General features: G+C 39.2%; 3 protein-coding genes across 3 annotated transcripts; 1 reads left to right on the forward strand and 2 right to left on the reverse strand.

Moving 5' to 3' along the window:
• The first annotated feature begins 79 nt into the window (after positions 1-79).
• Positions 80-11,142, forward strand: LOC5502209. The gene is made up of 10 exons (XM_048725928.1): positions 80-219; positions 361-469; positions 1,355-1,442; positions 1,520-1,599; positions 1,887-2,127; positions 2,853-2,946; positions 4,074-4,199; positions 8,929-9,531; positions 9,882-9,993; positions 10,103-11,142. Exons 1-10 carry the CDS (start codon positions 175-177, stop codon positions 10,249-10,251), a joined length of 1,647 nt encoding a protein of 548 aa, XP_048581885.1. The 5' UTR covers positions 80-174; the 3' UTR covers positions 10,252-11,142.
• On the reverse strand, positions 5,252-8,098 carry LOC5502211 (peptidyl-prolyl cis-trans isomerase FKBP1A). The gene is made up of 6 exons (XM_001623382.3): positions 7,960-8,098; positions 7,834-7,881; positions 7,654-7,743; positions 6,696-6,718; positions 5,971-6,044; positions 5,252-5,606 (listed from the first exon to the last, which is right to left on the reverse strand). The coding sequence occupies exons 1-6, from the start codon at positions 7,994-7,996 to the stop codon at positions 5,552-5,554; spliced, it is 327 nt and encodes a 108-aa protein (XP_001623432.2). The 5' UTR covers positions 7,997-8,098; the 3' UTR covers positions 5,252-5,551.
• Positions 10,721-27,108, reverse strand: LOC5502221 (THO complex subunit 1). The gene is made up of 24 exons (XM_048725927.1): positions 26,988-27,108; positions 26,846-26,919; positions 26,561-26,621; positions 23,674-23,740; positions 21,780-21,898; positions 21,500-21,548; positions 21,051-21,146; positions 20,849-20,916; positions 20,589-20,647; positions 19,127-19,238; positions 18,850-18,935; positions 18,108-18,174; positions 17,995-18,036; positions 17,514-17,572; positions 17,237-17,303; positions 17,052-17,102; positions 16,423-16,499; positions 16,167-16,277; positions 15,821-15,886; positions 15,206-15,289; positions 14,959-14,990; positions 14,491-14,606; positions 14,341-14,374; positions 10,721-11,042 (listed from the first exon to the last, which is right to left on the reverse strand). Exons 1-24 carry the CDS (start codon positions 27,033-27,035, stop codon positions 11,014-11,016), a joined length of 1,674 nt encoding a protein of 557 aa, XP_048581884.1. The 5' UTR covers positions 27,036-27,108; the 3' UTR covers positions 10,721-11,013.
• Positions 27,109-27,377: the final 269 nt, after the last annotated feature.

Genomic DNA, 27,377 nt, shown 5'->3' on the forward strand with positions numbered 1-27,377 from the left:
CACGTCGATTAGCGCCCGTGGTTATTTTGTTTTGACTCTGCGGTAGATCGTGTGCTCATATGCGCAAGCGCGTTCTTTACCACAGCTACCGCTGACAATGACAACGAAAAAAAAAATCGCTGAAAAGTCGGAAAAAGTTTGTCAAAATGGGAACATAAATTTAATAAATACAGAATGCGGTTCGCTCAGCTTGTCATGGGACCCGCGGGTAGCGGTAAGGTAGGTAATCTTGATTCTGGTCACGCGTTTTATTTCTATGCTGGAATTTGTTTATTTCGACTCGCGCATTTTGTTGTCACATACACGTGTTCTTTGCTTAGCCTGCTAACCCAGCTCATGTGTGTTTATTGTGTTGTTTAGTCTACATACTGTAGCACAATAGTCAAGCACTGCGAGACGATTGGTCGCTCAGTACAAGTTGTCAATCTCGACCCAGCGGCCGAACACTTTACATACCCAGTGGCCATAGGTAAAAGCATCTGTAGAACAAATCCAACAAATCAGTATCCAATCAAACTAGTGTTACTCATAAAAAAAAGTGTGTAGAGGGATTAGACACTCATATGTGTGCATCTTTTAATACAGAGCCGTAGCAGGCCACGTAAGATTTGGGAGACACAATACAGAAACATCAAGAGGATATTTGGGGCACAGCCATGCTCCTCCTGGTCATTTCCTTATAATTTTTGAAAATTTTAGGGAGGCATATGCCCCCAGTGCCCCACCCCCTGCTATGGCCCTGTAACAGTTACTGTTACACTTACACCACCAACAATAATACCCTTTGTTCTATTGGCTACCTGTGGAAATCCCCCATGCCCTCTTGGCTACCTGTGGAATCCCCCATGCCCTCTTGGCTACCTTTGGAACCTCTGTACCCTGTTTGTTGTGTCATATCCATCAATATAAAGCAATCAATGCTATTAGAGTAGTAGTTTAAGCAGTATGTGCTATGCAGGGTGAAATATTTTGTGTCTTGAATAAAGACTGAGTTGAATAGTGAATGGTTCTTTTACTACATTGCTGGTCAATGGTCAGCAAACGACTGACTCGCTAGTTACATGCTTGGTCATAAAATCAACTCAAATCACGCGTTACCAAGGTGACGGTAACAACATTACATTTCTCCCTTCTTTGGAGATAACCTAGCACATATATAATAGACGCAATTCAAACTAAATTAAAGTATACAATCAAAATGACCTGGGGAAACTAAGTCCTTTAGTCTATCATTAGCTCTAAAAATAAGGGTACAGTAGTTTGCTCAGTTTTGATTCTGAACTTGGTCACTTTTTCTATCAACAACTAAAATGTAAATGTCACATGAATATTTGTTACTCTCTCTCTCATATAGATATCAGGGAGCTTGTGGAGCTAGAAGATGTCATGGAAGCAGATGATTTAAAGCTCGGTCCAAATGGGGGACTTGTCTTTTGTTTAGAGTAAGTGTAGCCAAAACGCCAAGAAAAACATGGCTTTTGACTTGTTTAAGCTATACATGGTTTTCTTATCATTACAGATTTTTTGTACAGAATTTTGAGTGGCTGCAGGAACAGCTTGGGGAAAATGATGATGACTACATCCTCTTTGACTGTCCAGGTTAAAGCTGAACTGTTGAATCCATATGACTAATTGATCTTAAATTGTCAATTGCACAAGCTTTGATACACAGACAAAAGCTTAGGCCAAATCCTGGTTCAGATCGGATTTTTGCAGATGTTGAAACCTGACTCTTGACATTGGGGAATTTGAATTCCTCACCTTCTTTGAAAACAAAATCCAATTAATGACACAGTAAAAATCACAACATGCAAAGATTGGTGAGAAAACAAATAATTAATTAAATCTTTAATAATTGGTCAATGTAGAAATATTTCTTTCCTCAGGTCAAATAGAGTTATACACCCATCTGCCTGTGTTTAGACAAGTGGTGGAAACACTTCAACAGTGGGATTTCAGAGTGTGCGGGGTGTTCTTGATTGACTCCCAGTTCATGATAGAGTGTAGCAAGTTTTTCTCTGGAATTTTGTCAGCTCTAGCTGCCATGGTTCAGCTGGAAGTTCCTCATATAAATGTCATGACCAAAATGGATTTGCTAACCAAGAAACAACTCAAGACAGTCCAAAAGTAAGTCAGACATCCTCAACTCCGTGGCATTCCACCAGGTAAACCAGCCCTGCCTTTTTCTCAGTCAGACATTCTCAACTCTCTGGTATTCCACCAGATTAATCAGTCCCTCCTTTTTTAGTCAGACATCCTCAACTCACTGGTATTCCACAAGGTCCACTTGACCCCCCCCCTTGCAGCCAGGCATTGTCAACTCTCAGGCATTCCACCAGGTCCATTTGACCCCCCCCCCCTTGCAGCCAGGCATTGTCAACTCTCAGGCATTCCACCAGGTCCATTTGACCCCCCCCCCCCCCCTTGCAGCCAGGCATTGTCAACTCTCAGGCATTCCACCAGGTCCATTTGACCCCCCCTTGCAGCCAGGCATTGTCAACTCTCAGGCATTCCACCAGGTCCATTTGACCCCCCCCCTTGCAGCCAGGCATTGTCAACTCTCGGCATTCCACCAGGTCCATTTGATCCCCCCTTGCAGCCAGGCATTGTCAACTCTCGGCATTCCACCAGGTCCATTTGACCCCCCCCCCCCCTTGCAGCCAGGCATTGTCAACTCTCAGGCATTCCACCAGGTCCATTTGACCCCCCTTGTCTCTTAGTCAGACATCCTAGCATTTCCCATTGTTTCACTATTGTGTGACTGTGTGAGAAATCTCTTCATTTTTTTAAGTATAAAATTATATAATAAAGTTGAACTCCTTGAATAGGAAATTTTTTTTTATTTGTTCAAGATATCTTGATCCAGATCCTCTAATGCTACTAGAAGACCTTGGTGGCCAACTCAACAAAAAGTTCTGGAAGCTTAACAAAGCACTTGGTCAGCTGGTATGTAGCTTAACAAAGCACTTGGTCAGCTGGTATGTAGCTTAACAAAGCACTTGGTCAGCTGGTATGTAGCTTAACAAAGCACTTGGTCAGCTGGTATGTAGCTTAACAAAGCACTTGGTCAGCTGGTATGTAGCTTTGTTTCAAAGACCTCTACTAGAAAATTAAATGTTTACTTTACTGTTTAGCCCCCTGTCCAAATTCATACGGTAAATTGCACTATTGCCACCCATTTCTACTATGTACCACCCCAGATAAAGTCTTACAGTTTTGATCTTCAGACACCCTTTCTTTAATCAAATGTTTTAACTCACAGCTGGCTATCTTCAAACTCGGCTAACTTGATTAGATGCCTAAAATTTGGCTTATATATTTACTTAAAGAATCATTTGTTGTTTATCATTGAAAATACAGCAGTTTATTCGAAAGAAAACTTCAAAATAACAATCTACAAATGAAGTCTGATATGTCATTGACGGTATTTGATTGAAAATATTTTGGTTACTTGCTTGAATTAGCTGATGGAAATGGATGCTTTGTTTGACTTGCCATTGAGTGGGAGCATAAAATGGCGGCTTGATTGGCCTTCTTTAACGTAAAACAACTACTTGGTATTAATCTTTGAGTTGAATAAACCATTTTCCATTCTAGAAAATATCAATAATGCTTGTTAACAATTCCTACTTTTGGCACCATTTGGACAGATATATACACCTATTTTAAATAAGGTTGCACTCGGAGAATCTATTTGTTGTAACCCGCAATGCTTCGTAGATTTCAAATAAATAGCAAAATAAGCCTAAATATAAACAAACACAGGATTAGAAAGCTTTATCATTCTTGTTTATGTACCTCTAAACGTTCACACAGCATTCAGAGACCAACCACACTATTCATTGGGGTTATATGTACTCATGAGCCACTGTAGATTATGATACATTAATTCACAGGTGCAATCTTAATCGAAACAGGTGTATATGAACACTTTTGATTGACAAAATAGTATTTGAAAGTTGAAATTTGAGTCTTTGGACTGGTATACAGTAGTATGGCAGTATTGTTATCAGAAACTGAATCATTCAGTTATTTACGTGGTGTGGTCAACCTCTTGTTGTTCCACATCGCAGATTGAGGATTACAGCATGGTTACGTTTCTACCACTTAACCCCGAAGATGAGGACTCTGTCACAGATGTGCTTCAGCAGATAGACCATGCAATACAGTATGGAGAGGACCTCGACATCAAGACAAGGGTAAGCACTATCTGCTCTTTGTATATACAGTAGCTGTTTCAAAAAGGTTGCTGTAAATCCCTACGCATCCAGGCTTCTGCATGTTGCTCAAGTTTGCAAGTTATAGTTAGCTATAGACATTCATACTAGATTTCAGCCAAGCTCTGTTTTGTTGAATATAGCATATAAAGCAACGAGGTATCATCACTAAAGACTATTTTGCTTCTACCCAAACTGCCTTTCAGTATGGGCGCATATGTAGGCTTGAGTGACTAACAACCTTTATTGAGATAGTTATAGACTGATTTATGCAGTATATAGTCATTGACCAGCAAAGACTGATGCACATTGGAGAAGGCTAATAGTGTGTAAGCACTGTGAACAAAGTTGATCTAAATGCTATTTAAATCAGTCTACCCAATGGACCCAGAACTTCTGTATTGCTTATCACCACTTACCACTAAAAAAGATGTTTGATTTTGCAGGATTTTGAATACAATGAGCCAGAGGAAATTGAACACCCTGAATATGATGACAGCTAACCTCAATTGCTAACAGAAAATATTCATTTACAACATTTTAAGCATATAAATGCATGTAGAAAAAGGGTGGTGAGGATTTCCTTTCACCAAGTTTTTGTTTCTGTTGTAAAAACATAAGACTTTATGCTAATGCTAATTTCTCAAATGTGCTTTTTAAGAAGGTTAGATCACAGGCTTACCAACCTTTCAGCCAGTCTCCAGTCAATCCCAGTAACAAGCTCGAATATTTTCACAATTGATCACCTCCTGTAATTGTCCTATAATTGTCTTTTATCCTAGAATAAAAGTCCCAACAAACTCTCATTGCTTTGTGATGTGTATTTATTCAGAAAAGGCAGGTATTTCTAATACCGCTTTATATAATAATATAAATATAATGATACCGCTAATAAGTTTGAACAGTTGAGGGATTTTGCTATACTTGATGCCTCTCAAAATAAGTATTATACTTATTCGAGCTTGTTACTGGGATTGACTGGAGACTGTCTGAGAGGTTGGTAAGCCTGTGGTTAGAGCAAGTTCAACAACAGATTAAATCTCAATTTTTTATTTGCAAAATGAGGTAATTTAGTAGAGGTACACATGTAGATATAGTTTACACTCATGTTAAGTATAGAAAACTGATTCTGATACAAATCAGACTACTGTTTAGTTCAGTAATGTATGAACCATTTTTACTAGTTAGCCAATATTTGCCATGATGCAGTGACATCACCTACTATTACCAGCCACTTAATAAATAGAGCAGTTAACTAACAATGACTGAATGATCACTTGCTCGGTAAAAAAAGACTATTTTTGATTAACACACAGGCCTGCAAAGGTCGGGACCTATTTAAAGCTCAGTAATTCGACATCAAAGATAAGTGTTGCATTTGGTGGGATAGTGAAAAATGTCAAGGATAAACACATGGCACACCTATCAGTCTTCTTATTAGTATGTTAGTACTTTGAGTAAACTGTGCTGAAGATGGCTCTATCTTTAATTAAACATATCTTTTATAGAGTATGCAAAAATGCTGAGTAAATTGTAGAGTTTGCAATGGGTTGATCACATTTTTAGGTACTGTAAAAAGGCTATTATGTAGAGCATGCAAGAGAGCATGAAGGGGTATCATATCTTTAGGTAAAAAGGTTATTTTGTAGTGTTAGCAAGGGTGCTAAGGGGATTTATAATAATTTTTTTGCAAAGGTATTAGGTACTGGAAAGACTAGTCCTTTATTCATTTAAACATAGAAGAAAAGGATATACTCCTGGGTAGCCTTTGGGTCCATAAGCGTAGTCAGGAGTGCATGTCAAAGTGGCCTTTTGTCCCAAACTCATCTGAAATACAAATGCAGACCATATCACAATTATTTGATTTAATACAAACAAGTCATAAAACATTTACAGATGATTCATAAATGTACACCATATTACAAAATTTGATATGATACAAACACACCATTCAACATTTTTGATAGTGATACATAACCGGTTATCCCAAACTCATCTGAAATAGAAATGCATACCATATCACATTACTGGATATGAAACACACTCATAAAACATTTATGATACATAAATTGTTAACTCATTTAGAATACTTATGATATGGCACAAAAATGCCTATATTATTGATAAAATTTTGAGATGCTGCCATCCTCAAATTTATTTATATATGACTTGGTTCTCAACTCTACACCAATGTACAGATTGGTCAACATACTAACAAAACCAAACTCTCTACCCCCAAAGGGACCCAGGCAAAACATGTTCTTTCAAAGTTTCCCCTTAGCTACTCATTAGTCAAAGGTATGTCAGAAAAGGGTCAGAGATAAGCAATGTACCATCACCAATTTTTTTATTGCAAAAGTTTGTATGATAGCATGTTATAGAATATTTATTCCAAGAGGAAGGGAAGGAATGTTAGTGATGGCATAACTTTGTTATTCTGTAATAGACACACATTACAGTTTGTTTGACTATGCTTACCTGTGCAACACCCTCGTCCCAACCTGGATAAAATATAATCTTTAGTTACCTGGCTGGTTCAATAGAAAGAAACTAACAGATATTAGGTGCCAAAAGATAAAATTTATCATATGTTTGGGCAATCGTTAATAATTGATGGCAGTAAACCTGTCAGGTCATCCAATTGATACCAATTAATTAGGATTATCAATTGATTTTGATATATATATTTTTTCAATATCAGTTTTTATTGATTTAACAGGTTGGGATAATTAGTATAGCCTCCTGTGCAGCTGACTTCTGCCATGCACCGAAAGTTCTAATGCACTAGTCATTTGAAACCCCCACCCCCGGTCCTGGGGAAGTGTGGGGTTGACGTGGGGGTTTAGAGCACTTTTGAACAAGAATTTGTCCCGAGGGGGTCTCCACAATGGGGGCTTGGGGACAAATGACTAACATCACAAATGTACTCTGCAAAAGTCATGTCAGTTTATGGTTTGTTTTCTCGGTTTTGTACAAGGTCAAAGTCTAATTCCCCACCCTTCCCCTGGGCCATGGTGGTGGGGGTTTCAATTGACTAGTGCATAAGAACTACTATTTCACCATTGCTTGGAAGTCGAACGCAATCACTGTTGGGAAATTTTGCAGCTTCTTGTACTCGATTTTGTTCGATTACCCTACCACTCGTTAGACTGCGTCCGTTTCCGAGTATTCCCATCTTTCAGTTTTGTACAACGCATATATTACATATCGGTGATGATAGAGAGAACAAAAAATATACATTGATTGTGCCTCCATCCCGGCGAATTACTCTAAAAAACGATAAATCAACTATACACACTTTGATCATATGGAGTGTGACATCGTCTATATATGATGGACTATGTCATATACTTCAGCCAACTAAGGTTAAAAAATCACACGTGAAGAGTAAAAGTACTGGTGTAGTAGTTTATCCTGTGTTCTATTTAATTTTCACCTTTTATAACTTGTCCTGCACCTAGCTTGAACTGGAATGGCTTTCCCCGATCCCTCGATGAGTCGAATTTTTTCCCATCCGTCAAAGTTCCTGCAGTGATATTATCGATCCTTAGAAAGTGAGGGTTTCAAGGTTTATGGAAATTAGAGCAATAAGTAAGAGCCTTAGCTCGATTCTTACCGGTGTAGTGAACTGAAACGGTTTGCCCTGCTTTCGGAAAGCTCTTACCTGGAACGAAAGCGATGCCAAGTCAATGTTGAAAAAATAGGTGACTTAAATAGATGAATATGATATATTATTATTTACCATCTCCTGGCTGGACGGTTTTGACGTCAACTCCCATTTTTATCCTGCAAATTTGGAATCTTCCTCAAGCCACGAGTGTCAAGCGAAGTAGACCGAGCGATCAGCACCCAGCATGCTTTGCCGGTTAACGCCCAAAGTATATTTGAGAAGGGGTGGAGAGAGTCTTCCCCACCTACCCCTACTGAGTACTCATCGCTGGTCAAAATTTTAGTGGGCTCTGATGAATTTCTTTTTGTTTTGATGATCCTTCGATTGTAACAGTAAAACTGGCTGCATTCTTTTTAAATCTTATTCCTTTCTTAACCTTGTGATATAAAAGCGATGGAGACTTTATAAAGATTCTTCGGATTTAATTTTGGCTGTAGCGGAAAAAAGATTTTGTGTTTTTACTGGTAGAGAAAAGTGGCAAATTTCCAAAGGCCGTTTCTATAGAACTGTTTTTACTGGCAGATCTTAAAACGGCTTTTTTATTTGGTAGAAGAACAGCACTAGTTCTGGGAGACTACGGTAAGGTTTAAATATAGGTAACATGCTACTTCATACAAAGACGCCTTTACAAATTAGTGCAGCTTCCTTGTTAAGTTTAACTAGCGAACACCATGGCCAGGAAATCAAATAAAACCTCTCACTGTTCAGGAGGGGGGGGGGGGGAATTTTGCAAGCCAATCCAGCCAGCCGTTATGTAATCTTTAGCTCCTCTTAACTGGCAAATACATATGGGTCATACTAACTATTAATATCTATTATTACATTATGTCATCGTTAGCTCATCCTTACTGGCTAATACATGGGATGGGTGGTACTACTGTACTAGTGATATATAAGGTGTTGTAGTCCTCAGCTTGTCTTAACTGTCAAAAGCATGGGTGAGCTTTTATTGATATTTGTTGTGATATGTCATCTTTATGTTACCCTAACTGGCAAAAGCATGGGTGGTGGTGCTAATATTTATTGTGTTGTGGTTGTCAGCTGGTACTAACTGGCAAAAGCATGGGTGGTGCTGTGAGTGCCGGGAAGGATAACAACGAACTTGTTGAGAACTTGAAAGAAGCAGGTTACATCAAGACCCCAAAAGTAGAACAAGTGTTTCGTGAGGTTGATAGGTGTGACTACTTTCCGGAAGGTGCCGAGGAACATGCATACAAAGATTTGGCATGGAAGCAGAAGAATGTCCACTTATCAGCGCCATGCATTTACTCAGAGGTGATGGAATGCTTGGAATTGGAGGAAGGGCTATCATTCCTGAATCTTGGCAGTGGAACTGGTTATTTATCAACAATGGTTGGCTTAATTATTGGACCCAGTGGTACTAATCACGGAGTTGAACTCTTTGAGGATGTCGTAGACTTTGCACATTCCAAGTTGCAACATTTTATGGAGAACAATCCCGCATTTAAAGGGATAAACTTTTGTGAGCCTGTGTTTGTGGTAGGGGATTGCCTATGTGTTGACACTATCTTTCGGCAATATGACAGAGTTTATTGCGGTGCTGCTTGCCCACCTGATTTTGAGGACTATATGAAATCGCTTGTTAAAGTGAATGGGATATTGGTCATGCCCTTCAAAGATAAGGTAAGATTGCCATAATTGGTAGCTTTTTTACAGTGTCTGTACCATTGGGGGTACTCCTCCATATTTACTACACAGGTTCATACCACTGGATAGGGTAGGGTTTTACCTTCTCCTTTCCTGAAAGGGTGTAAATTTAAAGCCCTTTTATCCTGAACATGGTTCTGATTTTGCTTCCTCGTGAATTCTTGGGTAAAATGTCATCAAACCTTTAACACAAGACTCTCAGGGGTTTAGGGCATACTCATTATTTCCGCTTTAAAGGCAACTATAGGACAAGTTTTTTTTGTCTCATTTCATGTGTTCTTCTAAAGGAATCAAGTAACCAACAAGTATTTTCTGTTCTGTTTCAGCTGTGCAAGCTAAAGCGGGTATCCGAAAAGGACTGGGATGTAGAGAATGTGCTATCAGTGTCTTTTGCACCTCTGATCACTTCTGCTGACTGTTGTCCTCACATACAAATTGGTATGGAATTTACTGAATACATCTATTCATGATTGTCAGGAATTTGGTGACTGTGATATCTTAGTTCATAAATCAAACCTCAAGTTCATCATCTGCTTTTACCCCCCAGCCTCCAATCCAAGGCTACTACAGGATTTATGCCGACTGGTGATCTGTGGTCACCTTGGCGACAAGTGGCTGTCCAGAGTTATGGAGTTACCACTTCCACCATCCATACTGACATATTTGTGCTACTTCAGGGATTCACGGCTAGGATGATACACCCCAGTTTAGACTTGCTGTTACCATAAACATATTCAGGGATATACAACAGCATGATGGGTCTGTATAGCCAGTTGACTATTTAAGTATGACTTCTTTGCCTTTATGGTAGCATAAGAAACCAATTTAACTGTACTGTATTTGTACAAAAAGTGTTTGGTCTTGTTGTATTGGTACTAATGCAGATGTAAATAGAATAGTAAAAAGCATATTTACTCAAATAAGCTGTCAGGGTATTCACAAAAGGGTGCTGACACACACAAGGGCAAGCGACTAGAGTGGGGCAGGTGGAGGGGGGGGGGGGGGGTCAGGACCTCATTCTTATCAAGTAAATACGCTTGAAGGTTTAAAAAAGGTTAATTATAAAAATAGTAACAGAATAATCATTAGATAATATATACCCTTGCCACCTTCCAAAAGGAATAGAGGGAGCATGTCAAATAAAACTCATGTACTTTGTAGGCCATTTGCTATCATAATGTGGCTAGTTTTTATTCAACATCCCTTTTCTCGACAACATACAATATTTACATAAAAATGGACTAGCAGGTAGTCTAATATCAGGAAAAGCTACAGTATGAGTGCTTTCCATAAAAAAAAACTGATACTTTAGTCATCTTGTTTATGCAACACTTCAAAGTGTAGAGTGACAATGCTAGTTCATGGTTGTATATTCTAGCAAATGAATGCCTTTGTTTATCCTGGTTATAATTGCCATGTGGGACGAACTTTTTTTTTTCAAACAAACACAAGATGGTCTTAGATTGGGGCACTTGACTCTGACGATCCTGAGAAAAAAAAAGAGAATAAAGTTAAGTTGGGGGAAAATAGTGTAATGATGAAGTTTACATTTTGTAAAATAGAAAGAGAATAAACAAGTCAAAGTTATCATGGGTGATTGAAGGTAACAAATGGTGTGTCCCTCAGTCTGAAACCTGAAAAGTCATTTGCCTAATGTGCATATGTTGCCAGTCAGTTCCCTCCCCTCTTATTGGTCATATGTACTGTAAAATTTGTCTCATCAACCTATTGCCCTCACTCAGAAGACTGTGTTATGCACACCCTCTAACCTCCCCTCTTCTTGGTCATCCCCCTTAGAAGACTGTGTTATGCGCACCCTTCAACCTCCCCTCTTCTTTGTCATCCTCCTCAGAAGACTGTGTTATGCGCACCCTTCAACCTCCCCTCTTCTTTGTCATCCCCCCTTAGAAAACTGTGTTATGCACACCCTCTAACCTCCCCTATTCCTGGTCATCCCCCATTAGAAGACTGTGTTATGTGCACCCTCTAACCTCCCCTCTTCCTGGTCATCCCCCCTTAGAAGACTGTGTTATGCACACCCTTCAACCTCCCCTCTTCTTTGTCATCCTCCTCAGAAGACTGTGTTATGCGCACCCTTCAACCTCCCCTCTTCTTTGTCATCCTCCTCAGAAGACTGTGTTATGCGCACCCTTCAACCTCCCCTCTTCTTTGTCATCCTCCTCAGAAGACTGTGTTATGCGCACCCTTCAACCTCCCCTCTTCTTTGTCATCCTCCTCAGAAGACTGTGTTATGCGCACCCTTCAACCTCCCCTCTTCTTTGTCATCCTCCTCAGAAGACTGTGTTATGCGCACCCTTCAACCTCCCCTCTTCTTTGTTATCCTCCCTTAGAAGACTGTGTTATGCGCACCCTTCAACCTCCCCTCTTCTTTGTCATCCTCCTTAGAAGACTGTGTTATGCACACCCTTCAATCTCCCCTCTTCTTTGTCATCCTCCTCAGAAGACTGTGTTATGCGCACCCTTCAACCTCCCCTCTTCTTTGTCATCCTCCTCAGAAGACTGTGTTATGCGCACCCTTCAACCTCCCCTCTTCTTTGTCATCCTCCTCAGAAGACTGTGTTATGCGCACCCTTCAACCTCCCCTCTTCTTTGTTATCCTCCTCAGAAGACTGTGTTATGCGCACCCTTCAACCTCCCCTCTTCTTTGTCATCCTCCTCAGAAGACTGTGTTATGCGCACCCTTCAACCTCCCCTCTTCTTTGTCATCCTCCTCAGAAGACTGTGTTATGCACACCCTTCAATCTCCCCTCTTCTTTGTCATCCTCCTCAGAAGACTGTGTTATGCGCACCCTTCAACCTCCCCTCTTCTTTGTCATCCTCCTTAGAAGACTGTGTTATGCACACCCTTCAATCTCCCCTCTTCTTTGTCATCCTCCTCAGAAGACTGTGTTATGCGCACCCTTCAACCTCCCCTCTTCTTTGTCATCCTCCTCAGAAGACTGTGTTATGCGCACCCTTCAACCTCCCCTCTTCTTTGTCATCCTCCTCAGAAGACTGTGTTATGCGCACCCTTCAACCTCCCCTCTTCTTTGTTATCCTCCTCAGAAGACTGTGTTATGCGCACCCTTCAACCTCCCCTCTTCTTTGTCATCCTCCTCAGAAGACTGTGTTATGCGCACCCTTCAACCTCCCCTCTTCTTTGTCATCCTCCTCAGAAGACTGTGTTATGCACACCCTTCAATCTCCCCTCTTCTTTGTCATCCTCCTCAGAAGACTGTGTTATGCGCACCCTTCAACCTCCCCTCTTCTTTGTCATCCTCCTCAGAAGACTGTGTTATGCGCACCCTTCAACCTCCCCTCTTCTTTGTCATCCTCCTCAGAAGACTGTGTTATGCGCACCCTTCAACCTCCCCTCTTCTTTGTTATCCTCCTCAGAAGACTGTGTTATGCGCACCCTTCAACCTCCCCTCTTCTTGGTCATCCTCCCTCAGAAGACTGTGTTATGCGCACCCTTCAACCTCCCCTCTTCTTTGTCATCCTCCTCAGAAGACTGTGTTATGCGCACCCTTCAACCTCCCCTCTTCTTTGTCATCCTCCTCAGAAGACTGTGTTATGCGCACCCTTCAACATCCCCTCTTCTTGGTCATCCTCCTCAGAAGACTGTGTTATGCACACCCTTCAACCTCCCCTCTTCTTTGTCATCCTCCCTCAGAAGACTGTGTTATGCGCACCCTTCAACCTCCCCTCTTCTTTGTCATCCTCCTCAGAAGACTGTGTTATGCACACCCTTCAACCTCCCCTCTTCTTTGTCATCCTCCCTCAGAAGACTGTGTTATGCGCACCCTTCAACCTCCCCTCTTCTTTGTCATCCTCCCTCAGAAGACTGTGTTATGCGCACCCTTCAACCTCCCCTCTTCTTGGTCATCCTCCCTCAGAAGACTGTGTTATGCACACACTTCAACCTCCCCTCTTCTTTGTCATCCTCCCTCAGAAGACTGTGTTATGCGCACCCTTCAACATCCCCTCTTCTTGGTCATCCTCCTCAGAAGACTGTGTTATGCGCACCCTTCAACCTCCCCTCTTCTTGGTCATCCTCCCTCAGAAGACTGTGTTATGCGCACCCTTCAACCTCCCCTCTTCTTTGTCATCCTCCCTCAGAAGACTGTGTTATGCGCACCCTTCAACCTCCCCTCTTCTTTGTCATCCTCCTCAGAAGACTGTGTTATGCGCACCCTTCAACATCCCCTCTTCTTGGTCATCCTCCTCAGAAGACTGTGTTATGCACACCCTCCAACCTCCCCTCTTCTTTGTCATCCTCCTCAGAAGACTGTGTTATGTGCACCCTTCAACCTCCCCTCTTCTTTGTTATCCTCCTCAGAAGACTGTGTTATGTGCACCCTTCAACCTCCCCTCTTCTTTGTTATCCTCCTCAGAAGACTGTGTTATGTGCACCCTTCAACCTCCCCTCTTCTTGGTCATCCTCCCTCAGAAGACTGTGTTATGCGCACCCTTCAACCTCCCCTCTTCTTGGTCATATATAAATAACCCAACCCATCAACCTTAGTATAGTTAGACCTTCCTTAGAAGGCACACAAAATCAGCCCCAGCCTTCTTCCATATACCCAGCCTCATCAACCTTAGTTAGCCCTCACTCAGGAGACTGTCATGTATACTGAACCCCTGCCCCCTGGTAACACAAGCATGATATCAAGATATATGATATCATGATATTTTATTTCAAGACAGTCTTAGTAATATAGCTAAATACTAAGAAAGGGAACAAGTGCAGGGATGATGGAAAATCTAACATCAACTAACACCTACCATTTTCAACTACATTTTCTTCTTGTTTGAGTGTCTGAAAAGTAAATTGCAATTTTAATACTAAAAATCTAAAACTAGAACAATTATGTACTGTACCAAACCATGATCTCTAGGTAGCCAAGTAGCATCTGAGTGGACATGTTTACTTACAGGTAATTCTTGTGCTAGTTGACTGACTACACTCTCTAGGTAGTCAGGCAGTGGCTTGAATGGGTTTGAGCTTGGCTGGAAGAAGTGTTGGCTTCGACGAGCAAGCAACCTCAAAGCTGAAAATTGGCAATTGAATTCATAATAATTTTCAAAACTTAAGACCAGTAAACATGATTGATGAAAAAGTTATTCTGCAAACTTCTTAAAAGTCAAAAACAAATGTAATGTGAGGATAATAACATCTATGTATAGGGGTCGTTGTCCTAAAATTATACAGTAAGGAGATTACCAGAGGGGGCGTGGCTGAGCCCCCAGTGTTTTTAATCTTTCTGTATTGTGCCTGTTACAGTCTTAAAATGTCATTTCTTAGAAAAATGAATTAAATATTTGATTAAACAAACATGGGAAACAATAGATTACTTTCTCCTTAAAATAAGAAACTAACAATAATATATAAGATAGACTAACCTCTCCAGCCAAAGTTACTCTTCTTAATCAGTCTGAGAAGAACAAGCATAATAAACTTTAATGTTAAGCATAACAAACATACTGAACACAAGTATCTCTAAATACATCCCAGCCACAATTAATTTAGCACATTTTTTTATTTATCTCTTGCAGAAAAGCAGAAATCCAGCCTTATGTTTTATAATAAAGCCAACTATACATTATCTATTTTTTTCACACTAAATGATAGAGATAAATTAGACATTACTTGTATTCATCTTCGACCATGCCATCGGGATCAGCCTGCTCTATCGCTTCCTCAAAGAACTCCTCCAAAGATGGCAAAAATACCCTATAACAGGAGTGAAAACAGATAAATAACACTAATCACAAGAATATCATTAAAGATAATAGCTCAGGAGAATAACCATCAGTCTTTATATTTTGAAGTTTCTCTTTTTATGTGCAGCGTAGTACCACCATGCAGGCTTTTTGTCAAAGGGTTTTCAATTTGTTAATTGTTTGGCCTGATATTGGTAAATTATGTTACAGTACTGTGTCTTACAACTAAAAAGTTATACACCTATTCTAAAAAAACAACAAGTTAAAAAGGTCATGACAAATGGCATTTATGGTTACTTATCATATATGCAAACAAAAACATTATAATTGAACTCAAGTGATGCCAAAGCCAGACATTGATGGCTTTTAATTGATAAATGATTCATATTCTCCTGCATTCGGAGAAATATAATGAGACCCATGGTGCCTTAAGTCCTAGAACTTCCAATATCCAATTGACATTTGAAGTTTGCAAAAACAGCTATTTTTTTTAAATAGATTTATTCAAAAAAAGTGTAGATGATAAATAATAATCACATACCTTTTTTCTGCGCTACATGCTTCTAAATTATCAGAGCAGAGATTCCATAGCCGCGTAAGCTCAGAACTAAAAAAGTAAACAAAACAGATATCAAGAGATAGGAAGGCAAACAGATGCTATGCTTTACAGTCCTGACACAGTTTTAAACAAGAATGCACATGCATATAAATCTTTAGGAAAAAGTCAATTCCTTGATTGGAAAATATTACTTTTTTGGTGGTTCTGGGGGTTGTACAAGCCGCATGATCCTAGCCACATAGCTGTGCCAGTTTGATTATCACTACAGGATAGGGGAATCTGATTACAGAACATGTCAAAAGTACACAAATGCACAATAAGTAGCTACCTCCCCATCTGCAGTTTCTTGGACTGCCACTCAGCATTTATCTCCTCACCGATGCTCTTGGTACGCTTGCGTTTTGGTGCCTTTGGACCCTTTACTACGTCATGAGCCTCTCTGTCAAGGTAGATAAAATGTGGAGGCTTACTTATATAGATATGCACTTAAAAACACATTTTTTGTAGCAGGAAATGCTCTAAATAGCGTAACAGCCAATAATATAATTAAAAATGAAAACTCAGGCTATACAACCGTTTCTTACTTTTCTTTTTCTTTAATAAAGCTCAGACAGCCTTCATTTTTCCATGAAATCCAGTTCTCCTCTCTCTCAAGTATGTGCTAAAAACACACAGGCAGTGTCATGTACAGCAAATGTCTGAGTAATCTGAGTGGACGCAGGCCCGTACCCAGGATTTTTTTGGGTGGGGTGCGAAATCCAAAATAAGTGGACCTTATTTTTCTTGGAGGGGGGAGGAGGGGAAGGAGGGCATGAGTTCTCTGATAAAAATCTGACCACCCCAAAAGAACAAAAATGATTTTTTTATGCCTTTGCAGTATCTCCATGGGACGTTTATTGTCGGATTTGGCAACAAATAAAGTCTGACTTATGAATTAATGACATACCAGAGTGATCTAGCTTATGCTTTATAGTTTTGTCTACAAATAGCACGTCTATTGAGAACTTTGTTATGTGCACAGTTCTCAATAGACTGGTACGGGCCTGGGACATTCTGACCATTAAGAAGTTGGTAAGTCATGCTTTCCCTACAACAATTGTCACTATCAGTTTAGTATTTAGCTATTGCTTAACTCTTACTTTGTATTAGCAAAAGATTATATTTACTTTAGAAACAATGACAACAATAGTATACAAGGCAAAGTGATTTTCACCTCAACAGTATTTGCAAAGCTTTCACCATCTGGGGGTGTTTCTTTGATCAGCTAACGAGAGAAAAGCAACAAGTGAGTTCCTGGAGATAGATATTACCTTAAATTATTTTTTTGGAGGCTTAGCATTTCCCAGAAACTACAGAAAACAGAACAGAAAACTACTCTTAAGGGGAAGTTACACTTACCTGATAAACTTGACTTGTTGTCTCTTTTACCCAAAGACTTTGTAATTCTGATAGTACCTGGCTGGAACTATCAAACACAACATACAAAAGACATAGAACCTTTAACATAGCATGTGGCGATGGCAGCATCACAAACACACAGGCTCCATTTATGACAAAACAACTTATACAAAATATAAAAAGTAGCACAAACAATCAGTTCCTACTATAGTACGTATGTTCATGTCATTTTATGTACAAATAAAATCAATTTCTGCCAATCAAATATGGTACTGACCTTTTGAATTTGATGTTTCCAACTAAATACTGGAAAACGATTAAAAACTGGACAAGAATCTGGAAAGAAAACATACTTTCAGCCTTACCTATTTTTATAAGATCTAATGACTGGACTGACAAGGAAATAGAAGCTTACTGTGTACAGAACTGGTGAGGATTTATTTGTGTTTCAGGAACAGGTCTTAAAATCTTTTGTAAGTTATGGAGGGTTCATTAGGGTGTGTTCATAAAAAAACACTGAGTGGGAGGGTGGGGTCCAAAAAAAGGGCCCTCTGAAGGGGGGTTCTGAGTTTTTTGTGAGTTCTACTAAGATCCTGGGGTTTGTTAAAGGGGGCACCCCAACAAAAAATCCACTGAAGGGTGTCCTAAATCAAAATCCTCTCCCTCTAGGTATAAAATGGACACTACATTTCTTCTCCCATGATTTTTTATGTTCATTTCTTTTAAGTTTTTTACATGCAAAAACTCAAGTAACTTACCGTTCTTCTAAAATTGCTATCACTGAGCTGTAGATCAAGTAACTGCAGAAAAAAGGTAAAATTTAACAAAATGAAAAATTGAAAGTCGAACAGATGTGTATAGTAACTTTCACCTTCTCGTTTGTTAGAAATTTGGCAAAGTAACATGGCTCATCCTTTCTGCCACTGGCATCTTCTTGTCTGAAACACAATTTGGGATAAAACAATTAGAAATTGCCCGTTTATAGTGTGACACAAGCCACCAACATGGCCACAAACACAAAGTTTTGAAAAAACTTAGCCAATATCATCAGTTGCCGTGGTTTTTAGATTCATATGGTGTAGTTCCAGAAAATTTCCATACCCCCACCCCATTGAGAGGATTGGAAATTCCGGGGGGGGGGGGTAGGGGGTTCAAACTCCCAGGAATTCCAAAGGGAGGGGGAGGGGGGTAAAATACCCTTTTTCCTTAACAGTTACTGTATTAATTTTTTTCCAGGGGGTTGGAAATTCCAGAGGGGTGGGGGGTCATACCTCCGACCCCCTCAATATGGGGTATGGATATTTTCTGGAACTACACATTCTGCATCCTGGTTCAAGATCAAAACAATCTTGGCATAATTCTAGAGTAAGTCTAGGTTATTTTATCTTACACTTTACTTCAACCTAGATGTATCTAATTCTTACATCGACTTCAATAAGTTTTTAACTGTTCTTAAGATCTGGAGCCTTGATGAGGATAAACACTTGGAAAAGTGGACTATCAGTTTTTGGTATCTCGATATTTGCCAAAGAAATTCAATTTATCTTACACAGTACTTAAGAATTGCCTACAGCATGATTTCAATCTGTCAAACACTCTACTTAAACAGTCACCTGTCTTTCCTGCCCTTTGTTTTAATTGAGCTTGAAATGTGTTCAAGCTTGTGGCTTGCAAAAACCCCAAGAACTTCCTGGGAATACTGTAGAGTTAAAAATAAAAATTTAGACATGTAATAGAAAAAACAATTCAACAAGAAAAAATTGAAATTATAATTAACTTGTTTCACATTATTGTATGATTTTGCTCTTTTTTTCTTACAGAACACTAATTTTTAATAGCGTACTGCCCTTGAATAGACTTTTATACATGCACTATAAAACAGTAGCAAACCTTTGAAAAAGTCTTCCAACCAACAGTTGTGTAACATTGTGTTGGATTACGGAAATAATCCTGCAATGCCCAGAATTTCCTGTACAAGTTGTAGTCCACTGGCGTCAGATTGCTACAGAAAGAATAGAATTAAAGACAAAAAATTAATTTAATTATTTAATTAATTAATTTAATTAATTTAATTAAGTTTGTCAACTAAAGCACAAAATATTTCTAAATAAAACTAAAAAAATGTTTCACTATGTATTTCAAAAATCAATCAAATGTTTTCCATGTGTCAAAGTGTGATAGTAGCACACAGGAAAGGTTGGGATAGCAAGAACAGCCTGTAGGGGTGCATGTATTTCCTGGGATCAATGCTTCAACTGTTATCATTTCTTTAAAAGCTCACATCTGTTACCATTGAAGGCAACTTTACAGTATCCTAACCACTCAAGTCATAAGGCAACTGTTCATGTGAGTGCCATTAGGCAACCAGCCCTTGTCATTAAGTGTTAGACTCCTTTGCCAAAGTTTTTTTCTTTTTTTTAAGTTTTGAATGCAGCACACACAAAAAAAACCCTGATAAGTCATGAATGGATTCAGCCAATGGGAGCACAGGGTTGTACTGTAGCAAGCACTAGTTAAATACAATATTACTACCCGAGAAGCCCAAGAGGTACAGAACAGTCTTTACAAAGATAGAATTTGGATGAATAAACGGAAAAACTCCAAACCAAATTCTCAATAGAACTGCCTAAGTTTTCTTATTTCCTGGAGACTGTGACAATTTGATTGTGGTAGAGGAACACAGAAAAGCCAAATCGGTAAAATAAATATCAACTGAACGGGACTGAGAAGTGGCCAAGCAGTGAGCAATATAAATAAGTTTTTAACAATCCGGGCTGTACATTTTCACATTTACTAGGGACTGCTATGATTTGATTGTGCTAGAAGAATGTGGAAATCGCTTAGTCGCTAAAAGCAATATCAACTGAACAGGAACTGAGAGTTATCGAAATGTAAACACTGTTACAGCTCAGTATAATGCATCATTTTTACCGATTAAACCCAAATTCAATGAATAGAATTCAATTGCAAGTTTCATCTTGCATTGTTCTTCACCACATTCTGATTCATATTCTCTTCACTCTGTGCGCACGGCGGGGAATGAAAGAGTGATTACTTCTTTACTCACAAAATAGCGTGACAGCCCTGACAACCCCGGCCGTAATTTATTTAGACATTTTAATTTAAATATTTGATAACAATTAATCCTGCAAAGTCTCACAACTCATCATAATATCGAATACAAAGTGAGAAACTGAGACAGAAGGAAATTCATGGTGAGATTCTCACCTCCAGGTAAGAATAAAATAAATATGAATTGAACTTTTGAAATGATTGGTCAAGGGGACCAAAAGTATGTGAATTAATGACTAGGTGGTCACACTTTGGGCTTCTCGCGCTGTAAATATCCAACCTCTGCACAAGTTCTCCTGCTTCTGTTCCATCCCCAGTCTCCATGTCATTTACAGAATCCTAAAATTAGAGAAAACAATAAAATCCGCTATCAATCTAAAATATTTGCACTATTAGTAAAAGGAAGGGGCAAAAAATGTTACTGATATTACCTCTTCCTCAGTCTTTGTGGCATATGCAATGACATTATCAAATTCTTATCACCTCTTTCTGGGTTGTTGTGGCATATACAGTGACATTACTGTATCAAATTGTTCTTACCTCTTCCTCGGTTGTTGTGGCATATGTAGTGACATTATCAAGATTAAACTGACTCATGAGATTGAGACCTGTAAAAGGAACACCTCCATGTCAGTCATTCAACGCTTAGAGCGTCTAAGAGCACAATTTAGGAGGATGTTCAACATTGTCCCCATCTAACATACAGAACAGTCTACAGTTAGTCAAGAAATGATGGTCTGACCTGATTTTTCAGATAAAGGGAAAAGTCTTGCTAAGAATAGCTGTATTCTCCCACAAAAGACTGTGTTCTGTGAAGCAGAGAGCCTTCGTAGCAAATCTACAAAAGAGAGAAGAATACAAATAAACTTGAATGCCCTACATTTTTGTATGCCTCTCTCCTCTAATAATCAACAGATGGCACCATGGATGATGTCACAGTTATGAACAAACAAAGCTCATGTTTTACATAGTCATTACCATAGTATAAATTATAATTGATTAAAAAAATCCCATGCCCATAAATACAATATAAATAATTGAGCCAAATATACATATTACAAAACAAGATTGCATTTCTCCAACTTTTCAAGCAAAACAGCGAATAAAATACTGATCCATCCATCCACACACATTGAATATGGATATATCACATTTTGGAATCAAACTTTTTAGCTTACTCTCTTGACTTACCATTACACATTCTAAGGAGTAAATTTTTGCCACTGGAGAAGAAAATAGGCTGAAAACAAACAAAAAACATTTTTCTAAAGTCATAATAAATATACTGTAATCAAATACTACAATAAACACTGAAGATAAAATTAACTAAATCACATTTATAGTTTGACAGAAACACTAACCATTTTGTCTTAGTTTTACAAGTCATGCATAGTAGATGGTAAATAATTGGTGAAGGACAGAATTTGCATAAATCAAACCCTGAGATGATTTTTTAATGCACAATTCTTACCATGGTCCAAGTTGAGACCTGTTCCTCAACAAAAGTAAACAAAGAATCACAGCGGTCTAGGGTTATAGTGTCAAACACATCGCTGAGAAGTATGACTGGCAAAGTTGTTGAGCAGGTACCTACAATAAGCAAAACAGTAACAAATGTTATTTTTACTGTGACTGTATTTGCTGGGGAAAGATGAAATATTAATTATTTTATGGAGCCCAAAATTAGACCAGTACAGATGCACACCAAAAGCACGTAACCTCCAGGGATCTGCTTTACATCTTTCGTCATGTACTGAACTGACAACCCTGTCTACATTTGATGTCACACAGCCTTGTTGATTAATAATCAAGGGTCAAAGTTAGGCGTGGAATAATTTTGCTTCTTTGGCTACAACGCGCTAATTAAATGCATAGCAAAAAAAGCTGTTGACTATCCACGGCACGGTGTGAGAGAACAATACAGTTGAACCTCTATTAAGCGTCCCTCTATTGAGCGGTCACCCTCTATTCAACGGTCATTTACCAAAGTCCCGAATTTTCTTTCTTATGTTTACTGTAAATTTGACCTCTATTGAGCGGTCACCTCTATTAAGCGGACGCGGTCACCAAAGGAGGGTCCCAATTGGTTGATTTCATTGTTTTTCACCTCTATTAAACGGTCATCATCAATATTTGTCAGCATGACAACAGATAGTGCACGTCATATTTCGTCATATTTTTAACTGTCTAATCTAATTACTATGGCTAATCGTCTTGTGAGACTTGTGTGGTCTTGTGCGGATCAGTCGCATCAAATTCCTCGATTACCAATTTCCCATAGAATTGGGCAAAGCCACAAGAGCCGTATAGGCAAAAACAAACTGACTAGGCGGTTTCAAACATTTCTGGATCAAATTGGAATGCACCAGGCCCCGTCTTAGGGCTAACATGATTGTTAGTGTTGTTTATCATAATAAAAAGTTCTTACGTATAATTACAGCCCGATTTACGCTAATTTAAGGGTGAAAATAGCGAAACCTCTATTAAGCGGTCAACCTCTATTAAGCGGTCACTAAGCTAAGTCCCGAGGGTGACCGCTTAATAGAGGTTTGACTGTATTTACACTAGACGCTTGCAAATTTGCGTATGAATCGGGCGGTTAAAAGTGTACCTTTAATTCACATATTTAGAGTAAGATGGGGTGAAATTTGATTGCGAGATATCGGGGATTGAAGTTGTGTAAACATTAGAGGCAGCGTGACAGTAATGACAGAGCAAATAGGAGCAAATAGGCCGAGTATATCAACCAATCACATTGCACGCTCTACACACAGAGGGAAAACTCTTAGGCGCTCAAATGTCATAGCGCTAGTCGTGCAAGTGAAGGAAGATGCCTAGACAGAAGCGAGGTTGCACCTAAGAAAAGAAGAGCGCAGAAAACTTTAAAAGACATGAACGGAGACAACTCTCTGTTTTGGACTTTCTTCCTCGCTTAGCCTTCTTCGAAGAAAGAAAAGGATTCTTACTTAACCTTGGCATAGTTTACAACTATTCAAATTTAAAGTAAACGCTTATAAAGTTGATATAAATACGGATAAATCTTGGATAAATTGTTGATAATGATACTGACGTGCTTGTATGCAAATTAGAGGGAAAAGCAGTAAAACTAAGTTCCCCGGATGTTGACTTTGAGCTAAGTAAACAGGATTATGGGATTATTGATGGCTTCGAGAATAACCCAACACTTGTTCGAATTCGGTTTTTCTTGAATATCTGGTGGAGTATTTAAGATTTTGGTGTTTTTTTTTTGCAAACATCTAGAGTGTGCCTATTGTCATCGAATGGACTAATAAAAAAATTTCACCCAAAATGAAGCCATTTGGGGCTACGGTATCGTTGATTCTCAGCCTGTATAATGTACTCACCATGTGCTGCTGCCTTGATGGCTAAGGTTATAAGATGTTTCTGCGTTTCAACATCCTCATCACTGAGCTGACAAATAAATAAATACAGTATTTATGTCTCCATACTCAACTATGAACAAATAAACAGGACACACATCCATTACAGTACAAGTCTGTATTTTTGTGTCTGATTACAGAATCTTACAGAGCACATAAATATCAGTATATGTGACGTTTCACGAGAAAACCAAACATGGCTTCATTTGCATACAGTTTTAATCCGTTTCGCGGGTGCGAAGTTTCCGTCACGCGAGCTCAAACTTTCCGTTTAGCAAGAGCAAGCTTTTCGTTACGCGCTCGCGAACGATCCGTTAAGCAAGGGCAAGCTCTTCGTTATGCAAGCGTGAACTATCCGTTTAGCAAGAGCAAGCTTTTCGTTACGCGCTCGCAAACGATCCGTTAAGCAAGGGCAAGCTCTTCGTTATGCAAGCGTGAACTATCCGTTTAGCAAGAGCAAGCTTTCCGTTACGCGAGCACGAGCTTACAAAGTCGCTCGATGTCGTACAATTCAGCCAAGCATCGGTGAAGCATTATCGTCGATTGTACGAAGCTCGCATCTCCCAATACATCAATACATCACAAATCCCTACGTAACTAACACCACATTTACCCCTGAAGTACATAAACTAAGGATTTCTAAGTCATTTCTGTGTGAATACAATAGCACCGCTAAGATAAGTGATTTATTTGAACAGTTTTCGTGTATCGGTTTCAACATTGCTTAACAAGAAAACTTCGGCCGACATACACCACAAGAAGCACAACTTTCGCACTTATTCCTTCAATACATTACAAAACCCTACGTAACTAACACCGCATTTATCCCTGAAGTACATAGACTAAGGGTTTTTTAGTCATTCCTGTGTGAATCCAGTAGAGCGGCTTACATTAGTGATTTATTTGACAGGTTTTCGTGGTTCGGTTTCGGCGTTTGTTTCACAAGAAAACTTCGGCCGAAATACACCAGTTTGAAGCACAACTTTCACACTTATTCCTTCAATACATTACAAAACCCTAAGTAACTAACACCGCATTTATCTCTGAAGTACATAGACTAAGGATTTCGCAGTCATTCCTCTGCGAATCCAGTAATATGGCTAAGATTATTGATTTTATTTGATGTGGTTTTATTTGGTTCGGTTTCGGCGTTGTTTAAACAAGAACTTCAACCGGGATACAGGAGTTTGTAGCACAACATTTGCACTTATTCTTACAATACAATACAGTAAAAGAGTTAAAACACATTTGAAATGGTTTGTTTATTTCAAGTCTTAGTCGAAGTGATAGCTCCCCGCTGTTAAAAATTTCTGATCAAAAGTTCGCACATTCGTAACAGTAAAACGATGAAAATAAAAGATCGACATTCCATTGTTGCTAGCAGCTTTTGCACATTCGTAAAAATAAACCGGATGGAGAGATAGACTTTCTTTCCTTCGAATCATTAGCCCGTGTTTATTACAAATCTTTGTCGAAAAACGGCTCCCCGCTGTTCAGAAGTTTTGGCTTATGCGCATTCGTAGAAAGGTTTGTTGTTAACAAGAAAGCCTCGACCAATGCGATTTGAAGCACACATGCTTGTCGAGAAAGTCGTCGGCGCTATTGTTCTTAAATTGAGCATACATTAAATTTATCGAAAGTTTGGAGTCGTCTTATGCTCTAATTTCTCGCGAGCGCGAGCTTGCCGTTTTTGCTCTAGGGTCTTTCCGTTACGCGAGCGCGAACATTCCGTTTTGGGTCTTTCCGTTACGCGAGCGCGAACATTCCGTTTTGGGTTAAGGAGCTTTCCGTTACGCGAGCGCGAACTTTTCGTTTCGCTATCGCGAGCAATCCGTTTATATTCAGCAAAACGGCAAACTCGCGAGTTTGGTTTTCCCGCGAACTGTCACATATTTTAATACTGTTCATTTCATGTTTTTTTTGATATACCTTAATTTTGCCTTTGCATGGTATTTAACCCATTTGCTCCCATACCGCCCTGAAACAGCCGGCGGAAAAACTGTCATATGTCACAGTGAAGATTTTGCCGTGTTTCGAGAAGTACACTGCCTCTAGTTTGGTGAGAATAAATTATCTACCCACTAAAAATCTGCTTTATGGATAAAATCTTCTTATTTTCGTGAAAAGATCTGTATAATTATATTTATTTTAGCTAAATCAGGCCGGGGTGAATTAAAAAATTTAACCATGTGTGAATATACATGGTTGTTCTCATCTCAAAATACTCCATTTTAGGAGGTCAAAATGGTACAAAAATAGCCTTTACTGGATCACATAACGTCTGCTAGGTAACAGATAATAGGTAACTTTGAAACCGTAAAAATCTGGTTGATAAAATGTCTTTGTTTTACCAAGTCTTGAAATCTTATCTGTGGAATAAACTCATGGAATGTATTCAGGGATACTATGAGAAAATTTATTTAAAATATTGTATTGATTTGTGTATTTATTAAAGAATAATTTTGTCAAAAGAAGTTGTGTTTTGTTTCTTCGTGTTCACTAAAGTGAACAAATTTGAATAAACTTGATATATAATAGTCTAGTTTTTAGTTTTTTCCTAGTTGTTTACAGATTAATTTGTACACCATCAGATTCCTTGTCTTTTCCTGAATAGGATGCACTATTTGCTTTTTTGTAATATTGTCTTGCAATTTACTGCGCATATGTGTTTTGCTTTCTGCTCAAGGGAATTTGCAAAACTTATGAAAACTCCCAGAGCGATTCGCGCGCGCTATTATCCCAGGAGCGAATGGGTTAATAAGAAACATGAAATTACTTTCAGCCTGTTTCGCTTGGCATCAGCTGAATGTTGTGGTGACGTTTGCTATTTTCACGCCATGACATCACTTACCAAACTTTCTTTCACTAGGTCTCTGAATGATTGATCTGCGGCATTTTTTTTCTCGCCATCACTGGAACCAGAATGTCATAACATTAGATGGTCCATTCGAAAAGTGCGCCTGCATATGTAGCCTGCACATGCCAATGGAAGGCCCCCTAGTATTTATTTCCGCAGACAGCGGTGCTTAAAAGAACTCGCACCCATGAACTCAATTCTATTTTTAAAATATTCAAAAGATTAAACAATTGCAAAAGGGAGAAATTCGGAGAGATTCGATGTGCCTAGTAAACAAACCTTCCTCGCGCTTTGGAGAATGAATTCAGCAGTTGGCGATCATCATCACTCTCGCAAGCATTTCTTATGAGCTCCTGTGATAAAAAAAATATTTATTAGCTCTGATATTGAGAAATACTGTTACAACGCTAGTTTTACTAACTTGAAACTCTCTTCTAAGCTCGTCGTATTTTACCGCACCGTCCGCCATCTTGCAAAAAAGACTCGAAAGGCGTCATGGGTATCTAAAGTTTCTACCCAGTCCACCCGACCACGGAACAGTCAGCCAACCCAAAATCATCTCCAAGAGGCCAGTGGGACAAGGGGTGCGATAATGGAGGAAATCAATTCGAGAAAAAACTGCTAGGATAGTCCGATTTCTTTTTCCTCTGATTGTTATGTCGGCCGTAGTTTATTACAGGCGCACGAGGGCGCGCGCTCACGCCCCCTTGGCGGCTAAAAAGTGGGTCATTTCTTATTAAGGAATCTTCAAATTCTATGCTTTTTTATGTGATACCTATGACTGCGCACCCCCCCCCCCCCCCCCCCCCTC

Source organism: Nematostella vectensis, chromosome 4, assembly GCF_932526225.1.
Source record: "Nematostella vectensis chromosome 4, jaNemVect1.1, whole genome shotgun sequence".
NCBI classification, from domain to species: Eukaryota; Metazoa; Cnidaria; class Anthozoa; order Actiniaria; family Edwardsiidae; genus Nematostella; species Nematostella vectensis.